Here is a 19,609-nt window from a genome sequence, read left to right on the forward strand (position 1 = left end):
GGCTGGGCCTGCCCTGCCTCTCCCTGCCCGCGGCCTGGCGGGTTCCTAGAAGGACTCCCCAGTTCCTAGAAGTCGCTTGTTCTCAGGGCCCCCCACCTGCGCGTCTCCACCTCTGCCCACTGTTCACCTTAGCAGCGGCTTCCTCTAGGAAGGCCTCCCGAGCCGCCCACCCCTGGTCCCAGGTTTTCACTGTCCGTCCATTCCCGTCCCAAGCCCTCTTGGCTCCCGGCCCGGGTCATCCCCAGGAGTGGTCGGAGCTGGCGTCCGGAGTGTGGACCGACCCAAGACAGCCGCGAGGGCCACAGCCCGGGTGATTTTGGAGGTGCTGGCCTCCCTAGGGCCGCTTTAGCCCCGTGGCCCGGGTGGGAGGGGCGGCGGACCCACAGACACTGGGACCGACGGCCTCCGCGGGCCGCGCCTCGGGGGTGGGGGCGAGGCGGTCCGAGGGGCGGCGCGGCGGCGCCCGCGGAGCCTGGCGCCCTGCTCCGCCCCCCGCCCCCGGCCGCGGAGCTCAGCCAGCCGGGCGGGCGGCGCGAGCGGAGCGCGGCGGTGACGGCGGCGCGCGCGGGGAGGGAGGAAGAGAGGGAGGGGCGGCGGGGCCGAACCGGGCCGAACGGGCGCGCCGACCACCGGCGGCGGCTGCCAAGATGCTCCGGCCCTCGGGCCGCTCCGCTGCCAGCCATTCCCTCCGTCCCCCGCGCCCCGCGCTCGGCCCGGGGGCGCGGGAGCCACAGCCCGAGCCGGAGGCGGGAGCGGCGAGCAGAAGCCCCGGGCGCCCGAACGCGCGGTGAGAGCGGCGCCCCGGCTCCGGGGCGAGGACTTCGGGGCGGGGAGGGGCTGTCCTCGGTCTGTCGCGGCGTCCGTCCCAGGGACCTCGGGCTCCGCTTAGGGCTGTCACCCCCACCCACCCCCGACTTGGGGACGTTTGGAGTAACTTCCCCGGGGCTGGTCCCTGCCTCCCCCCCGCCCCCGCCCCCAGCCTCCGGGCTTAGCCGCGCCGCCCCAGGGTCTGGCTTGCTCGGGGCGGCGGTGGCCACTCTGGGGACGCCCACCCCTGCCCAGCGCGCCCGCGGGGGCCTCTGGGAACCGCAGTCCGGCCCGCGTCGGGCTCCCGCAGCGGTCACTTAGACGCGCCCTCGGGCTGGGCAGGACCCGGGATCCCGCCGGGGCTGGGCCGGCAGGCGGGGTCCGGCGGGGGAATCGAGAACCCGGGAGTGGGGGCCGCGGGGTGGGGGGGCGTGCCGGAGCCTCCCAGGCTTCGAGCCGCGCCCCGGACGGCGGCCGGGCCTTGCCCTCAGGGGCAGATCGTGGGTCCTGGGCAGCGCAGAGCAGCGCAGCACAGCGCAGCCTGCGGGGAGCGGACGGAGCCCGGGGAATCCTTTCAAGTTCTGGGTCTTCTTTGTTGCGCAATCGAGCCCTGGGGCCGCGCGGCCCCATTGGCCGGAGACCGTGACGTCACGCCAGGGCCCCGCCCGCAGACCCTGCGGAAGGAGTCTTCCGGACTCCTGGGCCCAGGCCTGGGACACCTGCGTCCTGCTCTTTGACGTTGGGCGTGGGGGATCTCCATCCAGAAGTGCTGTGGGGACGCGTTGAGTGTGATGCAGGAGAGACTTCCCAGCCGGGGGTAGAGACGCCCTGGGGGCGGACCTCATGGGAGGGAGCTCCGCCTGGCGTCTGGTCCCAGGGACGCACTGACCGTGAAGAAGGAACAGCAGGTGTGGCCTGCGGGTCACCATCCTGCAGGAAGCGGCAGCCCTTCTCCCGCAGACCCAGCCCCTCTCACTCTGAGTTTGGAGACCTTGGTATACACACTCCTCAGGCTCACTCCGGTGACGTTCCTCTCCCACCCGAGAACCACCACGCTCAGGGGCTGGGCGGTAAACCTGCCGGCACTTGTCTCAGTGTTCCTCTCTGTGGTGTGGGGACAGTCGGGCCCACCCTGCATGGGTGGGCGGCTCAGAAAGACCAGCAAGAAGAGCAAAAAGTGCTTTGTTCCCGAGCATCTGGGGGTTGAGAGACCAGAGGGTTGGTTTGTTTGAGAGTCCAGGATTTGTTTGTCAGGCAAACTGAGTTTGGGTCCTCGCTCAGGCATATGATAGCTTGGGAAAATGGTTTAGATTTTCTCTGCCTCTCCTTGACCATGTTTAAAATCGGGACGGGGACATTGTCCGACACACGAAACCCCTGGGGATGCTCACTGAGGGCAGTGTGCCTGATCACCAGAGGACACTTCCCGCCTCCACCCACAGGGCGTGATCTCAGGCCTGTGACCTAACCCCTGGTCCTGCAGGGAGTCGTCAGACGCTAAGGGGGTGGGGATCACCCGGCACATGAGAGGTTGAGCCAGTGGCAGCCCGGGGCTCCTCTCCCCCCACCACCGCCACTGCACCAGGGTCGTGGGTCAGACACCCTGCTGGGGCATCTCAGGGAGGGTCTCCCTACCTGCTAGCCGAGCCGGCCCAGTGCAGGTGGGAAAAGATGCTGGCCCCCAGGTGCATGCTGAATCCAGTGTACTATTGAATAATAAGGATCACCAGTGTCTACAGCCTTCAGCCCATAGGGCCCCCCATACTGTGCCCGCCCTGGACCCCCATCAGGCTGCCAGGCACCCTATGGGGCTGGGGCAGCCCCATGGCCTCCTCACCCCCAAAGCTGAGCTGTTCCGAGTGCTTGCTGGCCAGGGAGACTGTGTCCGCTGGCAGGTCCGAGGTTCACCCACAAGTCCAAGCGGCGCCTCGGCCCTTGAGAGGCAGCGTAGCTCCTCAGGCTGGGAGGACTTTAGTGCACCCACTCGACAAACCCAAGGCGCGCACTCACTGTGTGCCGGCCCCATCTAAGCACTTACCCAGCCGAACCTACTGACGAGCCGCAGTAGGTGTACATTATTCTGTCCCGCGTGCAGCTAAGAGAGACGAGGCCCAGCGGAGTCAGGTCACTGGCAGGCGGGGGTGCGGGGGAACGGGGCTGGAGCCCAGCAGCTCTCATCCCACATGGTGTGACCTCGGTATGCTGAGGTCAGGGGCGCTCAATGGACGGTTGGAGGGTCCGACAGGGCCACCCCACCTCCCACACTGGGTCTGGGGTGGGGAAAGGAAGGCCATTCTGCAAGCAGAAGCCTCATGTTTGAGAAGGAAGTGCTTGGCCCCAAAAGTCCCCCGAGCTCCTGAGGAGGCCTTAAGGAGTACTGGTGTGCTCCAGAATGGACTCCTCCGCTGGGCCAGGTGTGTGGGTGGGCCCCCAGCAGAGACATCGAGATGAGTGAGACACACCCCTCAGAGGCCCCTCGGTGTCCGGGGGTTCAGGCCACAGGCAGACCGAAGGACCTCGGGCCAGACAAACTTAGGGGCCTGGCTGTGCTGGGAGGTGCTGAGTCCTCTGCCCCGAGCGCCAGGGTCCTGCGGTGGCCTGTCCCTCCACATCTGGAAACAGTCCCTGAGGGATCACATGGCCACCACTCGTGCTGGAGCAGAAGCGCAGCCAGCGAGATTTCACGGGCTCCTGGGTGAGAAGGGCCAAGTGCAGGCAGAGCGCACAGTGGGCCTTCACTCAGCATCTCCCCACACTGACTGAGCCAGGCTGGCTAGAAGGGCCTGTCCTGGGGGCCCGACCTCAGAGGCAGTGGCCCCCAGTCCCCACGGGAGGCAGCTGAGGGCAGCCAGGCTGGGGAATGGGAGGGGGGAACTCACTGTCCAGCCCTCCGGCAAGATGGGTGCCCCCCCAACATGTGCCTCCTGTCCAGCACCCTTTGCCCACTGGCTGTCCAGCACCCTTTGCCCACTTTGGGTCGAGTCAAGGTCTGGCCCCTGGGCTGTGCCTGGGAGGAGCACCGGTGACACCCAAGACACTGGCAACAAAATGCTGAGCACCACCCAGGGCACCCAGTGTGTGCGAGATCCGCCCACCCTGCCTCCCCGGAGGGAGAATCCCCAGCCCGAGACAGCACAGGACACAAGCGCAAGGACCCTGCTTGGACTGCGCAGCTAGAACGCTTAGTTTGAGCCCCAGCATGGGGGTGCGGGGCCCTCCAGGATGTGGGAGTTCAGCTGGGGGCTGCCCTTTCCAGTATGGGTATGAAAGTGGTCAGTCCTGCCTCACGGCGGGGGGGCAGCTAGGGGGCTCATCCTCCCAGGCACACCCTCATTTTGCCCAATGAAGTGGGACGAGCTACGGTGAGGGCCCCTGGGATGCCTTGGGGGAACCTTTCACGGGCCAGCCTGGCGGGTGGGAGCTTGTGCCAGGAACAGGGCTTGTGGCGGGGCAGGGCCCGGGCCAGCAACACAAGAAGGCCTGTGTGGGCCCAGCCTGGCTGGTTCACTGAAGGCACAGGTTGCATGTCTGGACCAGGCATGGGTGCAAGCAAGAAAACACACTTATTAGGCACCTCCATGTACGTTCCCTGAGATGCCAGGGACATGGACAGGAGGTCTGGAGCAGCCCTGCCCCAGGCAGGGCCAGATGGGTGACGGCATCCTGGGGGATCCTGCCTGTCCCCCACCCCCAGGAGCTCTGAAGCTGGAACCAGAGGGCGCCACTGAGCCCTCTCTGGCTTCTCACCCACTACAGATGATCGTGGCCCCAGGCGTCCCTGGGCCACGGGGTGTGAGCGCTGCTGCTCCAAGCCTCAGCCTGGCTCGGAGGAGGATGCCCCAGCCGCCTGCGGGCTCCAGTCTGCACCATGAGTGATGAACGGCGGCCGCCTGGCAGCGCCGTGGGCTGGCTGGCATGCGGGGGCCTCTCCCTGCTGGCCAACGCCTGGGGCATCCTCAGCGTGGGCGCCAAGCAGAAGAAGTGGAAGCCCCTTGAGTTCCTGCTGTGCACGCTCGCGGCCACCCACATGCTCAACGTGGCGGTGCCCATCGCCACCTACGCCGCGGTGCAGCTGCGGCGGCAGCGTGCCGACTATGAGTGGAGCGAGGGCCTCTGCAAGGTCTTCGTCTCCGCCTTCTACACCCTCACCCTGGCCACCTGCTTCTCCATCACCTCCCTGTCCTATCACCGCATGTGGATGGTTCGCTGGCCCGTCAACTACCGGTGAGCTCACCTGATCGGCTGCCGTCCTCGGAGAGGGGCCTGTGGGCGTGAACACAAAGACCAGCTGCTGTGGCCGCTCGGTGCCCTCTTGGGGACGACGCCCTGAGCGGGGGTGCCATACCCGTGCTGTGCTGGGGGCCCGCAGGGAGGCTCAGGAGGGCTGCTCTGGGCTGCAGGGTCCATTCCAGAAATGCTTGATGAGAAGGACATGTGACAATGTGCATGAGTGTCCCCTGGGCAAGGGACAAAGCCCACCATGCTGCTTGTGGCATGCGTGTGATGTGCTGGGGGCCAGGGCAGTGGCAGATCCTCGGCAGGTCCCCAGAGGCCTGCGGGGACCCGGTGAGTGACACTGGGTCCCTCTGTCCTACTCCCACCCCATGCCAGGCTGAGCAATGCCAAGAAGCAGGCGGTGCACACAGTCATGGGCATCTGGACGGTGTCCTTCCTTCTGTCGGCCCTGCCTGCCGTCGGCTGGCACGACACGAGCGAGCGCTTCTATGCCCACGGCTGCCGCTTCATTGTGGCTGAGATCGGCCTGGGCTTCGGTGTCTGCTTCCTGCTGCTGGTGGGAGGCAGCGTGGCCATGGGTGTGGTCTGCACAGCCGTCGCCCTCTTCCAGACGCTGGCTGGGCAGGGGCGCCGCCGGGCGGACCGCCGTGCCTTCACTGTGCCCACCATCGTGGTGGAGGACGCACAGGGCAAGCGCCGCTCCTCCATCGATGGCTCTGAGCCCGCCAAGACCTCGCTGCAGATCACGGGCCTGGTGGCCACCATTGTCGTCATCTACGACTGCTTCATGGGCTTCCCCGTGCTGGTGGGTGAGCCTGTCAGGGGCTGTGGGTTCTGGGACGGCCCTGGGGGAGGCGCACAGCAGGCAGTGGGTGCTTGCATCCTTGCTCTCGATCTTTTTTTTTTTTTTTTAAGATTCTATTTATTTATTTTTAGAGAGAGGAGAAGGGAGGGAGAAAGAGAAGAAGAGAAACATCAATGTGTGGTTGCCTCTCACGTGCCCCCTCCTGGGGACCTGGCCCCACAACCCAGGCATGTGCCCTGACTGGGAATTGAAGGAGCAACCCTTGGATTCACAGGCCAGCACTCAGTCCACTGAACCACACCAGCCAATCACACCCAGTCTTTTAAGGGGGCATTATCCACATCCCCATTTTACAGGCTTGGAAACCGAGGTTCAGAGAGGTAAATGACTGACCCAAAGTCAGGGCAGCCACAGTGGGACTTGAACTCACCTCAGGTGACTTCACAGCCCAGGGTCTTTCTGCCACACTGCAGCGGGACTCTCTCCCCTGAGCGAGGCCCATGTGATATAGAGGGGCTGGAGGTGCCCACAGGCTTCCTGGTGGGTGCAGGTCCTGGGACGCACAGAGCGGGGCCGTGGTGTGGCAGAGTCGGCTTTGGTCCTGAGTTGGGAGGCAGGGCAGGCTCTGACTGTCTGCTGGGGAGTGAGACTTGATCCCAGGGCCTGAGGAAGGTCAAGGTGAGGGCTGGTCTGAGGAAGGCTTTGCCGACAGGGTCCAAGGTTTAGTGAGGCTACCTGGGCTCCTGCCAGGGAGGCCAGCCTGGGGCGTGGCCCAAGATGAGGTCTGGACCCAGTGGCCAAGCCATCCCTCCCACGGGTCTCAGTCTAGCACCTTGGGGGCTCTGGAGCAGGACAGGGAGGGCTGTAGGGACAAGGACCAGCTGGGGAAAGGCTTCACCCAAGCAGCCAGGTGGGGCTGTGTCCCTGGAGACATTGTAGGACTGGAGTCCCCAACTCCCAGGCCACAGATCAGTGCTGGTCCCTGGCCTTCCAGGAACCGGGTGGCACACAGGAGGTGAGTGGCCTCCTGTCTCCCCCCACCCTCCCGTTTGTGGAAGGATTGTCTTCCGCAGAATCGGTCCCTGGTGCCAAACATGTCGGGGACTGCTGTCGTAGGACACACGCTCAAGAAGCTGACGGTGGGCTGGCAGCCTCGCAGTCAGGCACACAGCTCCCGGCCACCTGCGGCTCCACGTTTGGGGGGCCCAGGACCCCCCAGTGTGGACGGGGTCCTCTGTGCGCAGTGGGCCCCGGCGCCCCCATCCCTGTGTGAGGGAGGAAAGGAGTGTGTATGAAATTGCGCCCCCCCGGTTCTCCTCAGGGCAGGAACGGGGGGCGTCCACGGAGCCCACCCCGCCCTGCAGGCCGGGTGCAGCATTGGGGTCTCGGCCTCGCCCTGTGGGGAGTTCTTGGCTCGTGTCCCAGGGGAAGAAACCGAGTCCCAGACAGACCCGGCACCTTCCTGAGGGGCCTGCAGCCCGTGCACAGAACCTCTTCGATGTCCTCTCCGATGGGGCGGCAGGGCGAGGGGGAGGCACCCTGGGCAGTGACCCCAAAGCCACCTGCTGGACCCTCTGAAACTGCTCTGTTCCTCTCCTCTGGGGTCCCAGGCCTAGATTCACAGAGGAGAGGCAGGGCCGAGGAGGGGACTGGCCATGCAGAGCGAGGAGGGCAGGATGGTCCTGAACTGGGAGGCCCGAGCCCTGGTCCTTCGAGCCTGTTTCCTCGTCCCTAAAAGGGGGGGGGGGGTCCACGCCCCACCTCTGTCCTCAGGCTCCAGGGAAAGAGTCAAGGAGCTTGGGGCTGTGACTCCTTCCCTGGGCAGCCGGCTGCTCTCCGTGGGCGGGGCGGCTACACCGCGCTCGGACCCTTTCTCACCCCAGAGCCCGGGGCTTGGTCTACCGCCACCAGCCCCTCCACTGGCGGGTGGGCAGTCAGACCTGCCACGAAGACCGCGGCAGGAGGGAGTCGGGGAGGGGGAGTCGTGTGATGGGGTCCTGCCGGGCGCCGGGCGGGGTGCTGTGCCCACAGGTGGTGAGCTTCAGCAGCCTGCGGGCAGACGCCCCGGCGCCCTGGATGGCGCTGTGCATGCTGTGGTGCTCGGTGGCCCAGGCCCTCCTGCTGCCCATGTTCCTCTGGGCCTGTGACCGCTACCGGGCCGACCCCAAGGCCGTCTGGGAGACGTGCGTGGCCCTCACGGCCAACGACGAGGATTCGGACCATGGTGAGGATGCCCTGAGACAGGCCCCTGGGGACAGGGGCTTCTGGGGGAGGTCGCTGGAGTCACTGGGATAACAGCTGCAAGGTGACCACCCCATGGCACTGAGGCGATGCCCATTGTCAACTGCCAAACACCCCCTGTATCACCCCCACATATGCTGGAACCCCTAAGTGGCCACAGTGTCCCATGGAGCGCCCTCCTGTCCTGCTTGCTGCCCCGGGCAGCAGCTGTGGACAACGGATGGCATGTGTTCAGAGCTTCCAACCTCGGGGGTCCCGGTGGCTCCTGCAGACCTGGGTCAAGTCTCCCCCTGCAGTGACGGTGTCACCCTAAGCTGAGACCTTGCTGTGTGCCAGGCACTGCTGCCACTTGTGTGCATTTAGTTTCCTCAGGAGGTAACTTCAGGCCACACCCCCGTTGACAGGAGAATTGGCTCTGGGGGCGACCTCCCCAGTCCCAGAGCTTGAAGGGGGCAGAGTCAGGATTTGAACCCAGAACCCCACCCTTCCTCGTTTCCACTAACTGGACCTCTGCCTTGTACATGTCTGTGGGAGTCCTTGGAGTCACTCTGGGGTGCCCCCAAGTTTCCAAAGCCATAAGATTCTGCCCGGCCCTGCAGATGCCAGCCTGGAGGGTGGCGGCGTGCCCCCAGACCTGGCGCTGGAGCGTTCCCTAGACTACAGCTACGGAGGCGACTTTGTGGACCTGGACAGGATGGCCAACTATGAGCTGTCCCTGGAGGGGGGCCTGACCCAAATCTGCCCACTGGGGCCCTTGCAGGAGGACAAGATGCATTACCTGCAGGTAGGAATGGGGCGGGGCTAGGAATTCGGGGGTGGGGGGTATCCTGACCTCCAGGCCAGTGCCCTGTGAGCGGGTCTCAAGCCTCCCGCTGCCCCAGGAGATGGCTTTCACTCTCTTTAATGGGTTGGCCCCACTGAGTGGACACTATGGGGAGCCTGTGCAGGCGGGACACCCCATTCCCTGTCCCCGCGTTCCCTTGGGCGTTCTCTGGGAGAGTGGTGCATCTGGCGTCTGTGTTATTTCCTTGAGGCTCAGCACCCCACTCAGGGGGTCTTCTCCCCAACCGCAGATGACAACACAGTCTTGCTGAGACAGGGTGCTCAGCCCCAGGCGTCGTTCATGATCCACAAGCCACCCGGCCCGTGGTGGGGTGGCGTGGGTCCCTATTTTCCAGGAGGGCAGCCTTGGTTAACCCCGCCGGTCCCGACAGGTCCCGCCCACGAGACGTTTCTCGCACGAAGACGCGGACCTGTGGGCCGCGGTCCCGCTGCCCGCCGTCCTGCCCCGCTGGGGCTCCGGCGAGGACCTGGCCGCCCTGGTGCTGCCCGCCGGGCCCGACCGGCGCCGCGACAGCCTGCTGCCCTTCGCGGGGGATGCGCCCCCTTTCCGACCGCGCCGCCGCTCGGCCGAGAGCCTGCTGCCGCTGCGCCCCGCGGCCCGCAGCTCGCCCACCAGCAGCCCGCGCTGCCGCCCGGGGCCTGGCGCCCGCTCCGCCTCGGCCTCCCTGCTGCCGGACGCCTTCGCGCTGACCGCCTTCGAGCGCGAGCCCCAGGCCCTGAGTCGCCCGCCCGCCCCGCCGGCGCTCTTCCCGGCGCGTGTCCCGGACGCCTCGGACCCCGCCAAGCCCAGCGAGAGCGCGGCGCCCCCTGGCGGTGCCGGGGAGCAGTGGAACCCCGGGCTGCGCCCGGCGGCGCAGGCGCAGGCGCAGGCTCACGCGCGGCCCCTGGGGACCGCCTTGAGCGCGTCTTGGGGCGAGCCGGCCGACTTGCGCGTGGCCGGCGGCGGCGGCAGCACCAGCAGCTTCCTGAGCTCGCCGTCAGAGTCCTCGGGCTACGTGACGCTGCACTCGGACTCGCTGGGTTCCGCGAGCTAGGGGCCGCCCGCGGGCCAAAGCACCAAAGATGCCAGCTGCCCAGCGGGGCTCAGGGCAGGGTGGCGCTGAGCTCGCCAAGGACGCCAGGATGTGTGCCAGCCTTCCTGGGGCGGCGAGACGAGACATGTTCGCCTGAGAAGCAGGCATTGCCTGGAGGGGCGACGGCTGCCCTGGACATCTGCATTGGGTACTTCATCTCTGAGCGATGCAGAGTGAGGCTGGACTTGGGTAGAGGCGGGCTGTGCACGTGCGCAGCTCGGAACAGCTGGGCTAGGGGCGGGGGATCCCCCGGACAGGGCCACCACCAGGTGGAACAAAGCCGGGCTCTGCGGGAGGGGAAGTCGCTGGAATGCGCCCGGCTTTGCATTCAGCACCAGAACCGTCTCACCTCCGGGGTGGGATGCAGAGGGTCTCTAAGCACAGGGGCCTTCAGAGCCCAAACGAATTCTCAGAGAGGTCTCCCTGCAGACCGGTTCTGCCTCTGTTTCCCCATCTGTGACGAGCAGGTGGCCGTGTTAACTCTCAGGACTGAAGACGTCTGCTAGTCCAAGTGCCCTGGCCGCTGAGTGGACACTATACCCACCTTGACCACTATTAGCACCCTCACTCTCATTACTTCTCATTGCCTGTCCCCACCACGTTGGCCACCTCTGGGACTCCAACCGTGAGGGTCGTGGGTACGTGGTGGGAACAACTGAAGCAAAGGAAGAGTGGGCTTCCTTTTTCTGGTGCCCATCCCCAGCTTCAGCCCGACACTACAGGTCTGGCTGGAAGGGATCCTGGCCTACAACCTCCCAGGCTCTGAGTTGAAAGTCTGGGTTCCCGCCAGCGTGCTCCCCCACCCTGTGAGCGGGGCTCCTCTTTACTGTCCCTCTTGGAAGTCCCCTATGCCAAGTTCCCCATGGGGGAGCTGACTGTCCCCCAGCAGCTCCAAGCTTTGCCATGGGCCCTGGAGAGGAGCTTGCCGGGCCTTCTATGGGGGAAGCCCCTAGAGACAGGCTAAGGAGAGGCCCAGGAACAGCTGAGTTGGAAGGACCAGGTCAAGTGTAGAGGGTGTCCTGTCCAGGCCCCTGCCTCAATGCAGTGGCCCTGAAACAGGAAGTCCTGGAGCAGACCCAGGGGCCTGTCCACTGCTCCCTCCCCCTCTGCCTATTCTGCCAAGGTCCAAGCCCCTCTCCTCACCCCTTGGACTGGGTCCCAGCCGCAGAAGAGGCCCCTGGGAGGGGAAAGGATGCACTGCCTGGCTCCATCTCTGCTGTGGAGGCTCCTGCAGTGCCAGGCCGCAGGGTAACCTAGGGGGTGGGCTGGCCTCAGGGGGCAAGGCGCAGGGCTGTGGTCCAGCCCGGCCAGCGCTCCTGTGCCTTCAAGGGCCGATACGATATGACATGAGGTCACCAGCTAGCCACAGTCCCCCCTTAGGCTGGCCCACTGGGGTTTCACTCTTTCATACCCAAGGGCAATACATGCAAGGGGACATGGTACCCTGAAGTCCCTCTAATTGTGGTTTTTACAAAATAAAGAGCAGGGAGGACCCCAAGCAGAGGACCCTGGAGCTTGGGGCCCCTCTCACACTTTGCCAGGCCCCGCTGGCTGCATTGACGAGCAGCTTGACCCTGGGCTCAGTGGGGAGGGAGTTCTATCTTCACACCACCACCTAGCCCAAAGCCAGGGATCCGTTTGTAGTTTTTATGACAACTAGGCAGTTCTCCTCTGTACAGAATCCAATAAAAACTTCCTATAATTTGCACCTAGCACTGCAAGCCTGGTTTCATGGTAACACCTTTCTAGAACCCGACAGCACCCCTGGCCAGCTGCCCCCAGCTGTCTCTTCCTCTGGGTCCTGCATTCCTCTACGAGTGCGCTATTCCTTTGGGCTGGACTCGCTCTTCTCTTCCGGCTCGTGCTTGGGTCTCGCGCAGAGAGTTTGACAGACCTGGAGCAGCGGGGTGGGCACCAAGGACCTAATAGCAGGCGGAGAGGCCCTGCCCCGGTGATGGCCTCAGACACCTCTGGTCCCTGTGAGGTCGATCCAGGGGCGCGACGAAGGCAAGGCAGTTGGAGGCGGAAGTGGCTGGATCTGTTGTGTCCTGTGACCACCCTGGGTCTGCGGTGCGAGATCGCCACCTGGTGCCCAGAAGACAGAGCCGCACCCCTCACCGCCGAGAACGCACACCTAGGGCTTGGAGACGACGCGCCGGCGGCAGGGACAGGGCCACGCCCCTTGGCCCTGCCTGCGCTGGAGGGAGCCCGACGCTCTCTCCCAGAGGTCTTACCAACAGTGTGGGTTTAGCGCGGGAGCAGGACAGGGGCGGCTCAAAATGAGAATTTTTTTTAAATCACTGATTTTTAGAGACAGAGGAAAACATCATTTGTAGTTCCACTTCCGCATTCTTTGGTTGATTCTTGTAGGTGCCCTGGCCGGGACCCAACCCCCAACCTCGGCCTATTGGGATGGCATTCTAACTCTCTGAGCACAGTGAGAAGAAATGATTCATGCGAAGTTAGTCTTCGTAGTTCAAAAAGATGCACTGAAGTAGGCATCGTGGAACAAAATAGAACCGTCCTCGTTTCTTTATACCCATTTCACAGATTTGCTCCGCCTTTATTCTGAATTTCAAGCTGGTGGGAGGAGGGGCTAAAATCCCCTCCTGGGCACAACGCAGGAATCCCTACCCGTCCCCTACCCCATCTCCCCCTCGAGTGCAGGGAAGGACCCCCTGAAGCGGGCGCCCAGCGCTCCGAGCGCTGTGGAGCGTCGTGGACCCAAGGCGGCCCTAGAAACTCGGAGGCAGGGCCTCTGCGGAGTTGGCCGCGGTCTTTGGCGAGTGGGAAGGGACGAACTCTCCCACGAGAGGAGCTCGGCTTCACTCCAGCAGCCCTCAGGCTGGCGTGACGGTGCTCAGGCCCCCCCAAGAGCTGCGGGGCTCGGCGTCAAGTGTACGGGGAGGTGTTTGCCTGTCGAGCGTGAACTCCGGCCGGGCTGCGGGGCAGGGGCAACAAGGGGTGGTGCTTCGGAGTGGCGGGCCTCAGAGCGCGGGCTTAGGCGAGGATGCTGCGCCTCGTGAGGAGGGGGTGGGATCCCTGGAAGCCGACAGGGGGTCCAGGGTGGGGGTGAGCCGGGGGCCCCTCGCCCTGGAGGCGGGCCCAGCCTGCTTTGTGCCGGTGGGAACCGGGCGTCCCTGGCCGGTTGAATGGGCCGGGGCGGGGCAGCGATTCTCCTCGCTGCAAGAGGTCTGCTCTGCACCGCTGTGGCTGCGACCTTCCCACCGCCACACGGCTGCGGGGTGGGGGCGAGGGCGGGCTGCCCGCCCGGGGCCCTGGGAAAAAGGCGCGGCCCAGGACACCCCAGCCCCTTTAGAGGTGAGGAAGCCAGAGCGTGTCCAGCCGGAGTGGGTGGGGCTGGGGTGGGGGTGGATTAGGCCTGGAGAGCAACCCGGGGCGCCGCGTCTGTGCGTATTGCCCTGCGGGCACCCGGCACCCTCTGGCCACCTTCACCCCGGGACCAGGCTGGGCGTTAGAGGTCCCGACCGTCCTCACGGGAGCGCTCAAAACTGCGCCCGCACAGCAGATGGGGGCCCGCTTGAGTCCGAGGCCACCCCTGGGACTCACCAGGGCCGCCACAGGCGCAACCCCGACACCGGGCTCTCGGCGCAGTGACCAGACGCCGACTGCGGGGCCGAGACGCTGGGGAACGGGCTGGGGAGAGCGGCGGGGAGGAGGAGCCCGGGTGCTGGGGACCGTGAGCCGCCGGCGGCCGAATCCGGCACCCAGACGGCGGGGGCGCAGGGGCTGCGCCGCGCGGGCGCCTCGGAGCCGGGAGTGGCGCTGTCCGTGGTGCTGCCGCCCGCGACCTCGTGCGCCAGGGGGCAGCGCAGGCCGCCGTCGCCACCGCCGCCCTCTTCTCCGCGCCGCAGAAGCTGCCTGACTCCCGGCAGACAGCCGCGGAAGCCCGACGGGTGCTGGGCTCCGCTTGGGACCGACCAGAGCCCTGCAGGGAGGGGAGCGGACGGGAGAAATGTGGAGGGTAGGGCAGAGTAGAAGAGAGGAAGAGGAAAGGAGAAGACACAGAGAGGGGAGAAGGGTGGAGGGGAAAGAAAAGCGAGGGGAGCAAAGGCAACCTGAACGCTGTCCCCGGGGTCAGGCCTTCTTCCCCTCGGGTTACAGCTCCACAGCCTGCGGGGCCTCGGCTGCCTCCCTCCTCCAGCGATCCCGGACCCTCCTCACCCAGCTGCCCACTGCCCTGTGCTGCCTTCTCCGTCCATCCCTCCGTCCATGCATGGCTCTCACCTCACAAGGCCCACCCCTCCCCCTCGCTGAGTCCCTTCAGGGCCCACCTCTACCTTGCAGCGAACTCTGAAGGCTGTTCATGTACTTGACGCTCAGCTCCAGTATGTCTGCCTTCTCCAGCTTGCGCTTCCGGATCTGTGGGTCGTGGAGAGGGTTCTCAGCTGGGGCGCCGCGGGTGGGGGAGACGAGGCCGATGGGGGAGAGGAGGCCGATGGCCTCGCCCCCCACCCCCGGGGCCCACCTGGTGTGAGTAGTGCTTCTCCAGCAACGACCTGAGCTGCTCCAGCGACACATTGATGCGCGCCCGGCGCTTCTTCTCCATCAGCGGCTTGGAGACCTGGGGACGAAAGGCCGTTGGAGGGCAGGGCCACCTCCCTCCGGGCCTCCGCCCCCACCAGCCTGGCAGGGCCCCCACCCTGAGCCCTTTAGAACCCCAGACCTTCCGAAATCTGGCTGCAGGGCCGCTGGAGCTGCCCTGGGTCTCGGGCTCAGTGCCCATGTTTTGTATCTGCACCCTCCGGTGGCCGCACAGCCTTTATAGGGGCCCCTCGTTTACATGCCAATGAGATGATCCTGGACTCCAGGAATTCCGAAGGGGGGGACGAGGGGGGACACACCGGTAAATTCCCCACCTCCCTCTGCCTGACTCCCTTTCATAGCCCAGGACATCTCCTCCCTCCCTCCCACCCGAGAGGGCGACCCCTTCTACCCTTTCTCAGCCTTTTCTTTATCCCTCTCACTCCACCACTTCCCAAGGCCAGGGGCCCCCTCCTAGGCCCATCCCTTCCAGTGTCCCTAGGTTCTGGGCCTCACCACCAGGCCCACTTGCCTAGGCCTTGCTGCTCCTATCTCCCAGGGTTCTCCGGGGCACCCATTTGGGTGTTCCAGCTCCAAGCCCCGCTAATGACTGTGACAGAGCACCAGGCCTCCGCCGGCCTGATGAAGACGAGGAGGCAGCAGGCACCAGTCAGCGAAGGCTCCCTGCAGGCTTCATGCTCTGTCCAGCCTGGCAACACCACATCACTGGCCCTAATGGAGGGACAATGCAGCAATTTTCTGCCTGTGGCTGCTCAAAGCCAGGCGCAGCCTGGGCCTGCGGGGCCACACAGTGACATGTGTCCCATTAAAGCGTGCAGCCTGCCTCCTCCTTGCTGGTGCCTTGGGATGAGGGGCACTCCTGCACCAGGTTGCAACCGGGGCTCAGGTGCCCTCTGACTTCGTTAGGGACCACACTCTTCTGAGGGGGCAGGAGGACAAGCTGCAGGCAGCCTCCAGCCCAAGCGAGTCAGGACGGCCTTCCCCACCTCCAGTCCTGTGCAGGCTGGCCAACTCTCAGCCTCTGGGAGTGTTTTCCCTTCCAGGGAAAGCCGGGGAGTCTATCCCTAACGATCTTCCCTGGGTCCCAGCGAATGGGGGGAGCGGGTGGGGAAAACCACCTATCATTTGGGAGAGCATCATTCGGCGCTTTTGGAGGTCTGGGACCCGAACCTCTTTTCATATTCTGGCTGTAGCTGGAGACCCAGGAAGCCTAGGGGAGGAGGCGCCTCCCCTGGAGGGGCTTGCCCCAGGAGGACTCCAGTGCCATCCTGGGTTTGGGCCCAGGAGCGGGACTCAGGCAGCCGTGACTGACGGGAAGGGGAGACCCTGGGCTCAGCCCCACTCGTCTCCCTGTACTGGACGCCCACAGCCTTGGGTTCCATGTTCGTGAAGTGAGGTTCTGGGCAGTGCGCGTCCCGGCAGCTGCTTTCGAGGGCTAGGGGGAAGTTGTGTGGACGCAGAAGCGGAGCCCTGCAGAGAAATGAACAAATCAGCCTTCGCGGGGCCGCAGTGGGAGGCAGAGGGGAAGTGGCCAGGCTCTGGGTGGGCCTCCCACTGTCCCTCCAGCGCGGATATCTCTTCCTTCCCCGCCCTCACCCGCGATAGTGAAGCGCCCCGCCAGGGCAGCGTGGTTCCCAGGCACCCAGCAGCGTGGGGAGCGGCGCCCCGCCTTCCTTTCAGATTGAGGTCGCGGCGACAGCGGCTCAGGGCGCTCTTCCTCCCCGGCTGCAGGCCCCGCGGGCCAGATGCGGGCCGGAGGGCGCCGGCACGCGCCAGGCAGCTTTGAAGCGCCGGAGCCGGCAGGGCTCGAGCCGGGTGGACGCACTGGCTCTGGCTCGGGGCCGCGTACAAAGGCGCCAAAGAAGCCGCGGGGCGGGCGGGCGGCGCAGCCCGGCACAAAGGAGGCAGCGGAGTGTTAAGGGCACTGTGCCCGCCCCACAGAGCGGCGCCGGCCCCCGCCCCCTGGGGCCCGGCTCTGGGCGCCCTGCGGCGCGCAGGCTTCCCGAGGCAGCACAGCTGCACCGAGGCTGGGCGCGCGCCTAGCTCCCGCGGCGCCCCCAACCCCGCCTGCGCTCTGGAGCGGCGCGGGCAGCGGGGCGATTTGTCCTCTAATTACCGTCCCTCGCCATAAACCGCCGCCCGCGCCTTTCAACTCCAGCGCATTAGCAAACCAATGGCTCTCCGCACGGCTCTCGCGGCCCGCAGCGGGAGCTCGGGGCCAGCCCCCTCTCCGGAGTGGGGGCCACCATAAAGGGGCCCGCGGGCCGCTCCCAACTGCACCCCGGCAGCCGCCGCTACTCTCGAGCCGGTGCCCAGGCCTCTCGGCCGCGCGGGGTGTGGCCGCTCACGTGGGTGGCTTAGTGTTTCTTAAGCAGTGGAAAATTGACCGCAAAACGCTCTAATTCGCAATGTTCTGCTTGGGCTGTGGGAGGCGAGGCTGACGGGGCGGCGTGCTCCACGGTCCAGCTCCGCCCCCACCCTCAGGAGCCTGGGCTACCCCCACCCCCGCCCCGGCCCCGCCCGCTGCGTCCCTCCACCCTCCGCACCTCCTCTCTCAGCGGTGTCCCCAGCTAGGCTGATTGCCTCGCCCCGTGTTCCGAGCTTCTCCTCGCCTAGATTGCCCCCACTCTGCCACCAATCTCGCCTTAAGCCGACTGAGGGTCGCACCGAACTCTCGGCTGAAAGGGGTCCCACCTTCCCCGTTCCCGAGCTCGAAGACAGCTTCTTCCCCACCGCACCCCCACGCGACCCCAATTCTGGCTCCTGGACAGCCACCTCCCCGACTAAGTTAAAGGCGAGGTCCTTGGAGAAGATAGTGAATAAGTCTCCACGGAGATCCTTCTAGGAGGCCCAGGCCGGGGACCCAATTCCGCCTCCTCTCCCACGCCGTTGGCCATCCTGCGTCTGGGCATCCGCAGCCGCTCCGGCAGGCCAGGCCCCCAAGGCGCTCCAGGGCCTGGGAGCCGTTTTCCGAAGTGGGGGTGCGGCGCGGGCTCACCCCGCGTCCTGTCTAGCAGCACTCAGAACGAAGGGCTTGCAAGTTGGAGCTGCCGGGAAGGGCAGGGACCCGCTCAGAGGCCGGGCTTATGCAAGCTCAGATGTAGGACAGCGACGCCCTTTCCATCTTTAGGATCTGGGGTCCCCAGGGCGCTTGGAAAGGAGCACAAGTCCCGGCAGAACGCTGGGGTGACCGAGGCCGCCCTTGCTCATTCCGGGACAAATACCTCCTCTAACTCCGGAGGGCCCTGGGGGCTTCCAGGGCTGCTCAGCACCCTCTGCTTCCTCACGCCCAGGAGTTTAAGGCAAAGAGTAACTTGGGTCATTGCCCTCCCTTCTTCTCTTTGGCTTTCTTGACTTTGGCAAAACTCTCACACATGCACACACACACACACACAGACCAGGCATTATACATCGATTCAAGTCAGGAAAGGCTGTGGGGAGGGCGGTTGCAGACATCGAGGCTGTCCACCCGCCATCCCAGGTAGCAGGCCGCGGCAGCCTCTCCGCCTCGTGGGGGAGCCCCGGACCTCGGAAGCAGCTCTCGTTGGTGAGTGCCATGAGTGCCGTGAGGCCACTCGGAGTGTGGCGATTGGCGGGAGAAAGGCACCGTCCCCCTCCGCAGATGCATTTCAAAGTGGAATGGAGTGATTGCCCCATGTAATTAACTATTGGGACACAGCGAAAGCACTGGAATGACCCAGCCAATTGTCTCCAGATGGGGTCAGAGAGGCTGCGATTGTTTAACTCTCTTTAGCGGGGTTGGACTCCGAATAGCTCAGCAGCCCAGGGTCCTCCAGGGGACAAAGGCTGGGATTCCGGTGAGTGCATCAACACTGAACGGGGCTGGCCCCGCTCCGGGGGACTGAATTCAGAGAGACTCCCATTGTCCCAGCCTTTTGTGTTTCTCCCCAGCTGGCTCTAATCTTTAAATATTTACCCGGCTGCTTTGTGCTCATGTGACTTATGCACTTCGGGCTGCTGTGCTCATAAATTACGCGTCATTTACCCATTTCCAGACTCGAGAGAGGAGGCTTTAACGCCTGGAGCCCAGAATGGCCCTGGGAGGGAAAAGACAACTTTTGGAGGACCAGGGTTCCCTCCTGGGAAGAGCTGCAGCCATGGTGGACGGCCTCACCCCCACCTCCACCTGGGAACTGGACCAGGCCTGTGAGTGACAAGGGGCCCAGGAGGCCACTCTAAGAGCTACTTTCTGGGGACCCACCGGCAGGGAAGAGGGGAGGGCCCGGTTTCTGAACTTTTCCTACTTGGTGCCAAGCTTGGAGAGGAGCAAACTTTTCATCTGGGGAAGACCATGTGGGTGAAGGTGCTCAGTAAATGCCCTTCCTCGCACCTGCCTCCTGCTCGTTGCGCATCCCCTCCCTCACCTCCATTCTCTCTCGCTCAATAAAGCAACCCACGGAAGAAAAGGAAGCCCAGTTTCTTCTCAGCCTGCAGTTTACCTGGGAAACGTCAAGGTGGTTCTTCAGACTCTTTCAACAGGAGAGCTCTTGACTCGGCCGAGGGTGGAAGCCACCTCAGCTCGTGGGCAGAGGGCAGGACGGGGGCGCGGGGGGGGGGGGTTGGGGTTTGCGGAGGGACCTTCCTGCAGGAGAAAGGACTCCCTTTGTACTTGCCTGGCAGCTCCTGGAACAAAACACATTCAAAGGCTTATTTACAGAAAGGGAAGTGAGGCCTCCCAGGGCTGGGAAGTTTTCCTTTGTTTCGTTGTATTTCGCAGGCTGCTTGTTCCCCTGGACTGGCGGGGGAGGGGCGTACCAAATAGCGGGGGGGGGGAGGGGGCGGGGAGTGAGTTTGTGTGATGGGATTGCTTTCCTCCGCCGTGGGGAAGGCCTGTGCGCCTGCGTTCCAGCCGGTGCCTCCGTGTGCACCGACGTTTCTCTGTATGTTTCTCTTCCTGTTGCTGTCTCTCTGGGCCTAGGCCAGCGTGTGAATGTATTTGCTGACTTGCCTATCGCCTCCATCACTGGCCTCTGAACCCTGAGCCCTGACAGACTCGGCAACTCCAGTGACTCCTAAA

General features: G+C 65.0%; 2 protein-coding genes across 2 annotated transcripts; one reads left to right on the forward strand and one right to left on the reverse strand.

Moving 5' to 3' along the window:
- The first annotated feature begins 604 nt into the window (after positions 1-604).
- Positions 605-11,718, forward strand: GPR153 (G protein-coupled receptor 153). Its single transcript, XM_037062081.1, has 6 exons — positions 605-787; positions 4,564-5,031; positions 5,419-5,848; positions 7,880-8,072; positions 8,689-8,873; positions 9,304-11,718. The coding sequence occupies exons 2-6, from the start codon at positions 4,676-4,678 to the stop codon at positions 9,964-9,966; spliced, it is 1,827 nt and encodes a 608-aa protein (XP_036917976.1). The 5' UTR covers positions 605-787; positions 4,564-4,675; the 3' UTR covers positions 9,967-11,718.
- A 630-nt stretch (positions 11,719-12,348) lies between these two features.
- Positions 12,349-14,837, reverse strand: HES3 (hes family bHLH transcription factor 3). Its single transcript, XM_037062010.1, has 4 exons — positions 14,693-14,837; positions 14,495-14,590; positions 14,307-14,388; positions 12,349-13,954 (listed from the first exon to the last, which is right to left on the reverse strand). The coding sequence occupies exons 1-4, from the start codon at positions 14,750-14,752 to the stop codon at positions 13,572-13,574; spliced, it is 621 nt and encodes a 206-aa protein (XP_036917905.1). The 5' UTR covers positions 14,753-14,837; the 3' UTR covers positions 12,349-13,571.
- Between the last annotated feature and the right edge of the window lie 4,772 nt (positions 14,838-19,609).

This window comes from Sturnira hondurensis, unplaced genomic scaffold, assembly GCF_014824575.4.
Source record: "Sturnira hondurensis isolate 20B ecotype Veracruz unplaced genomic scaffold, ASM1482457v3 Scaffold0013931, whole genome shotgun sequence".
Lineage (NCBI taxonomy): Eukaryota > Metazoa > Chordata > Mammalia > Chiroptera > Phyllostomidae > Sturnira > Sturnira hondurensis.

What these genes read in the sequence shown, in the direction of transcription:
- HES3 (XM_037062010.1), bottom strand. Translation starts at nt 14,752, where the DNA reads ATGGGCACTGAGCCCGAGACCCAGGGCAGCTCCAGCGGCCCTGCAGCC. An exon ending in CTGCAGCCAGATTTCGGAAG is followed by an intron (nt 14,591 to 14,692) that starts GTCTGGGGTTCT and finishes TTTCGTCCCCAG; the next exon opens with GTCTCCAAGCCGCTGATGGA. An exon ending in CCTTCAGAGTTCGCTGCAAG is followed by an intron (nt 13,955 to 14,306) that starts GTAGAGGTGGGC and finishes CCCTCCCTGCAG; the next exon opens with GGCTCTGGTCGGTCCCAAGC.
- GPR153 (XM_037062081.1), top strand. Translation starts at nt 4,676, where the DNA reads ATGAGTGATGAACGGCGGCCGCCTGGCAGCGCCGTGGGCTGGCTGGCA. An exon ending in CGCTGGCCCGTCAACTACCG is followed by an intron (nt 5,032 to 5,418) that starts GTGAGCTCACCT and finishes ACCCCATGCCAG; the next exon opens with GCTGAGCAATGCCAAGAAGC. An exon ending in TCATGGGCTTCCCCGTGCTG is followed by an intron (nt 5,849 to 7,879) that starts GTGGGTGAGCCT and finishes CTGTGCCCACAG; the next exon opens with GTGGTGAGCTTCAGCAGCCT.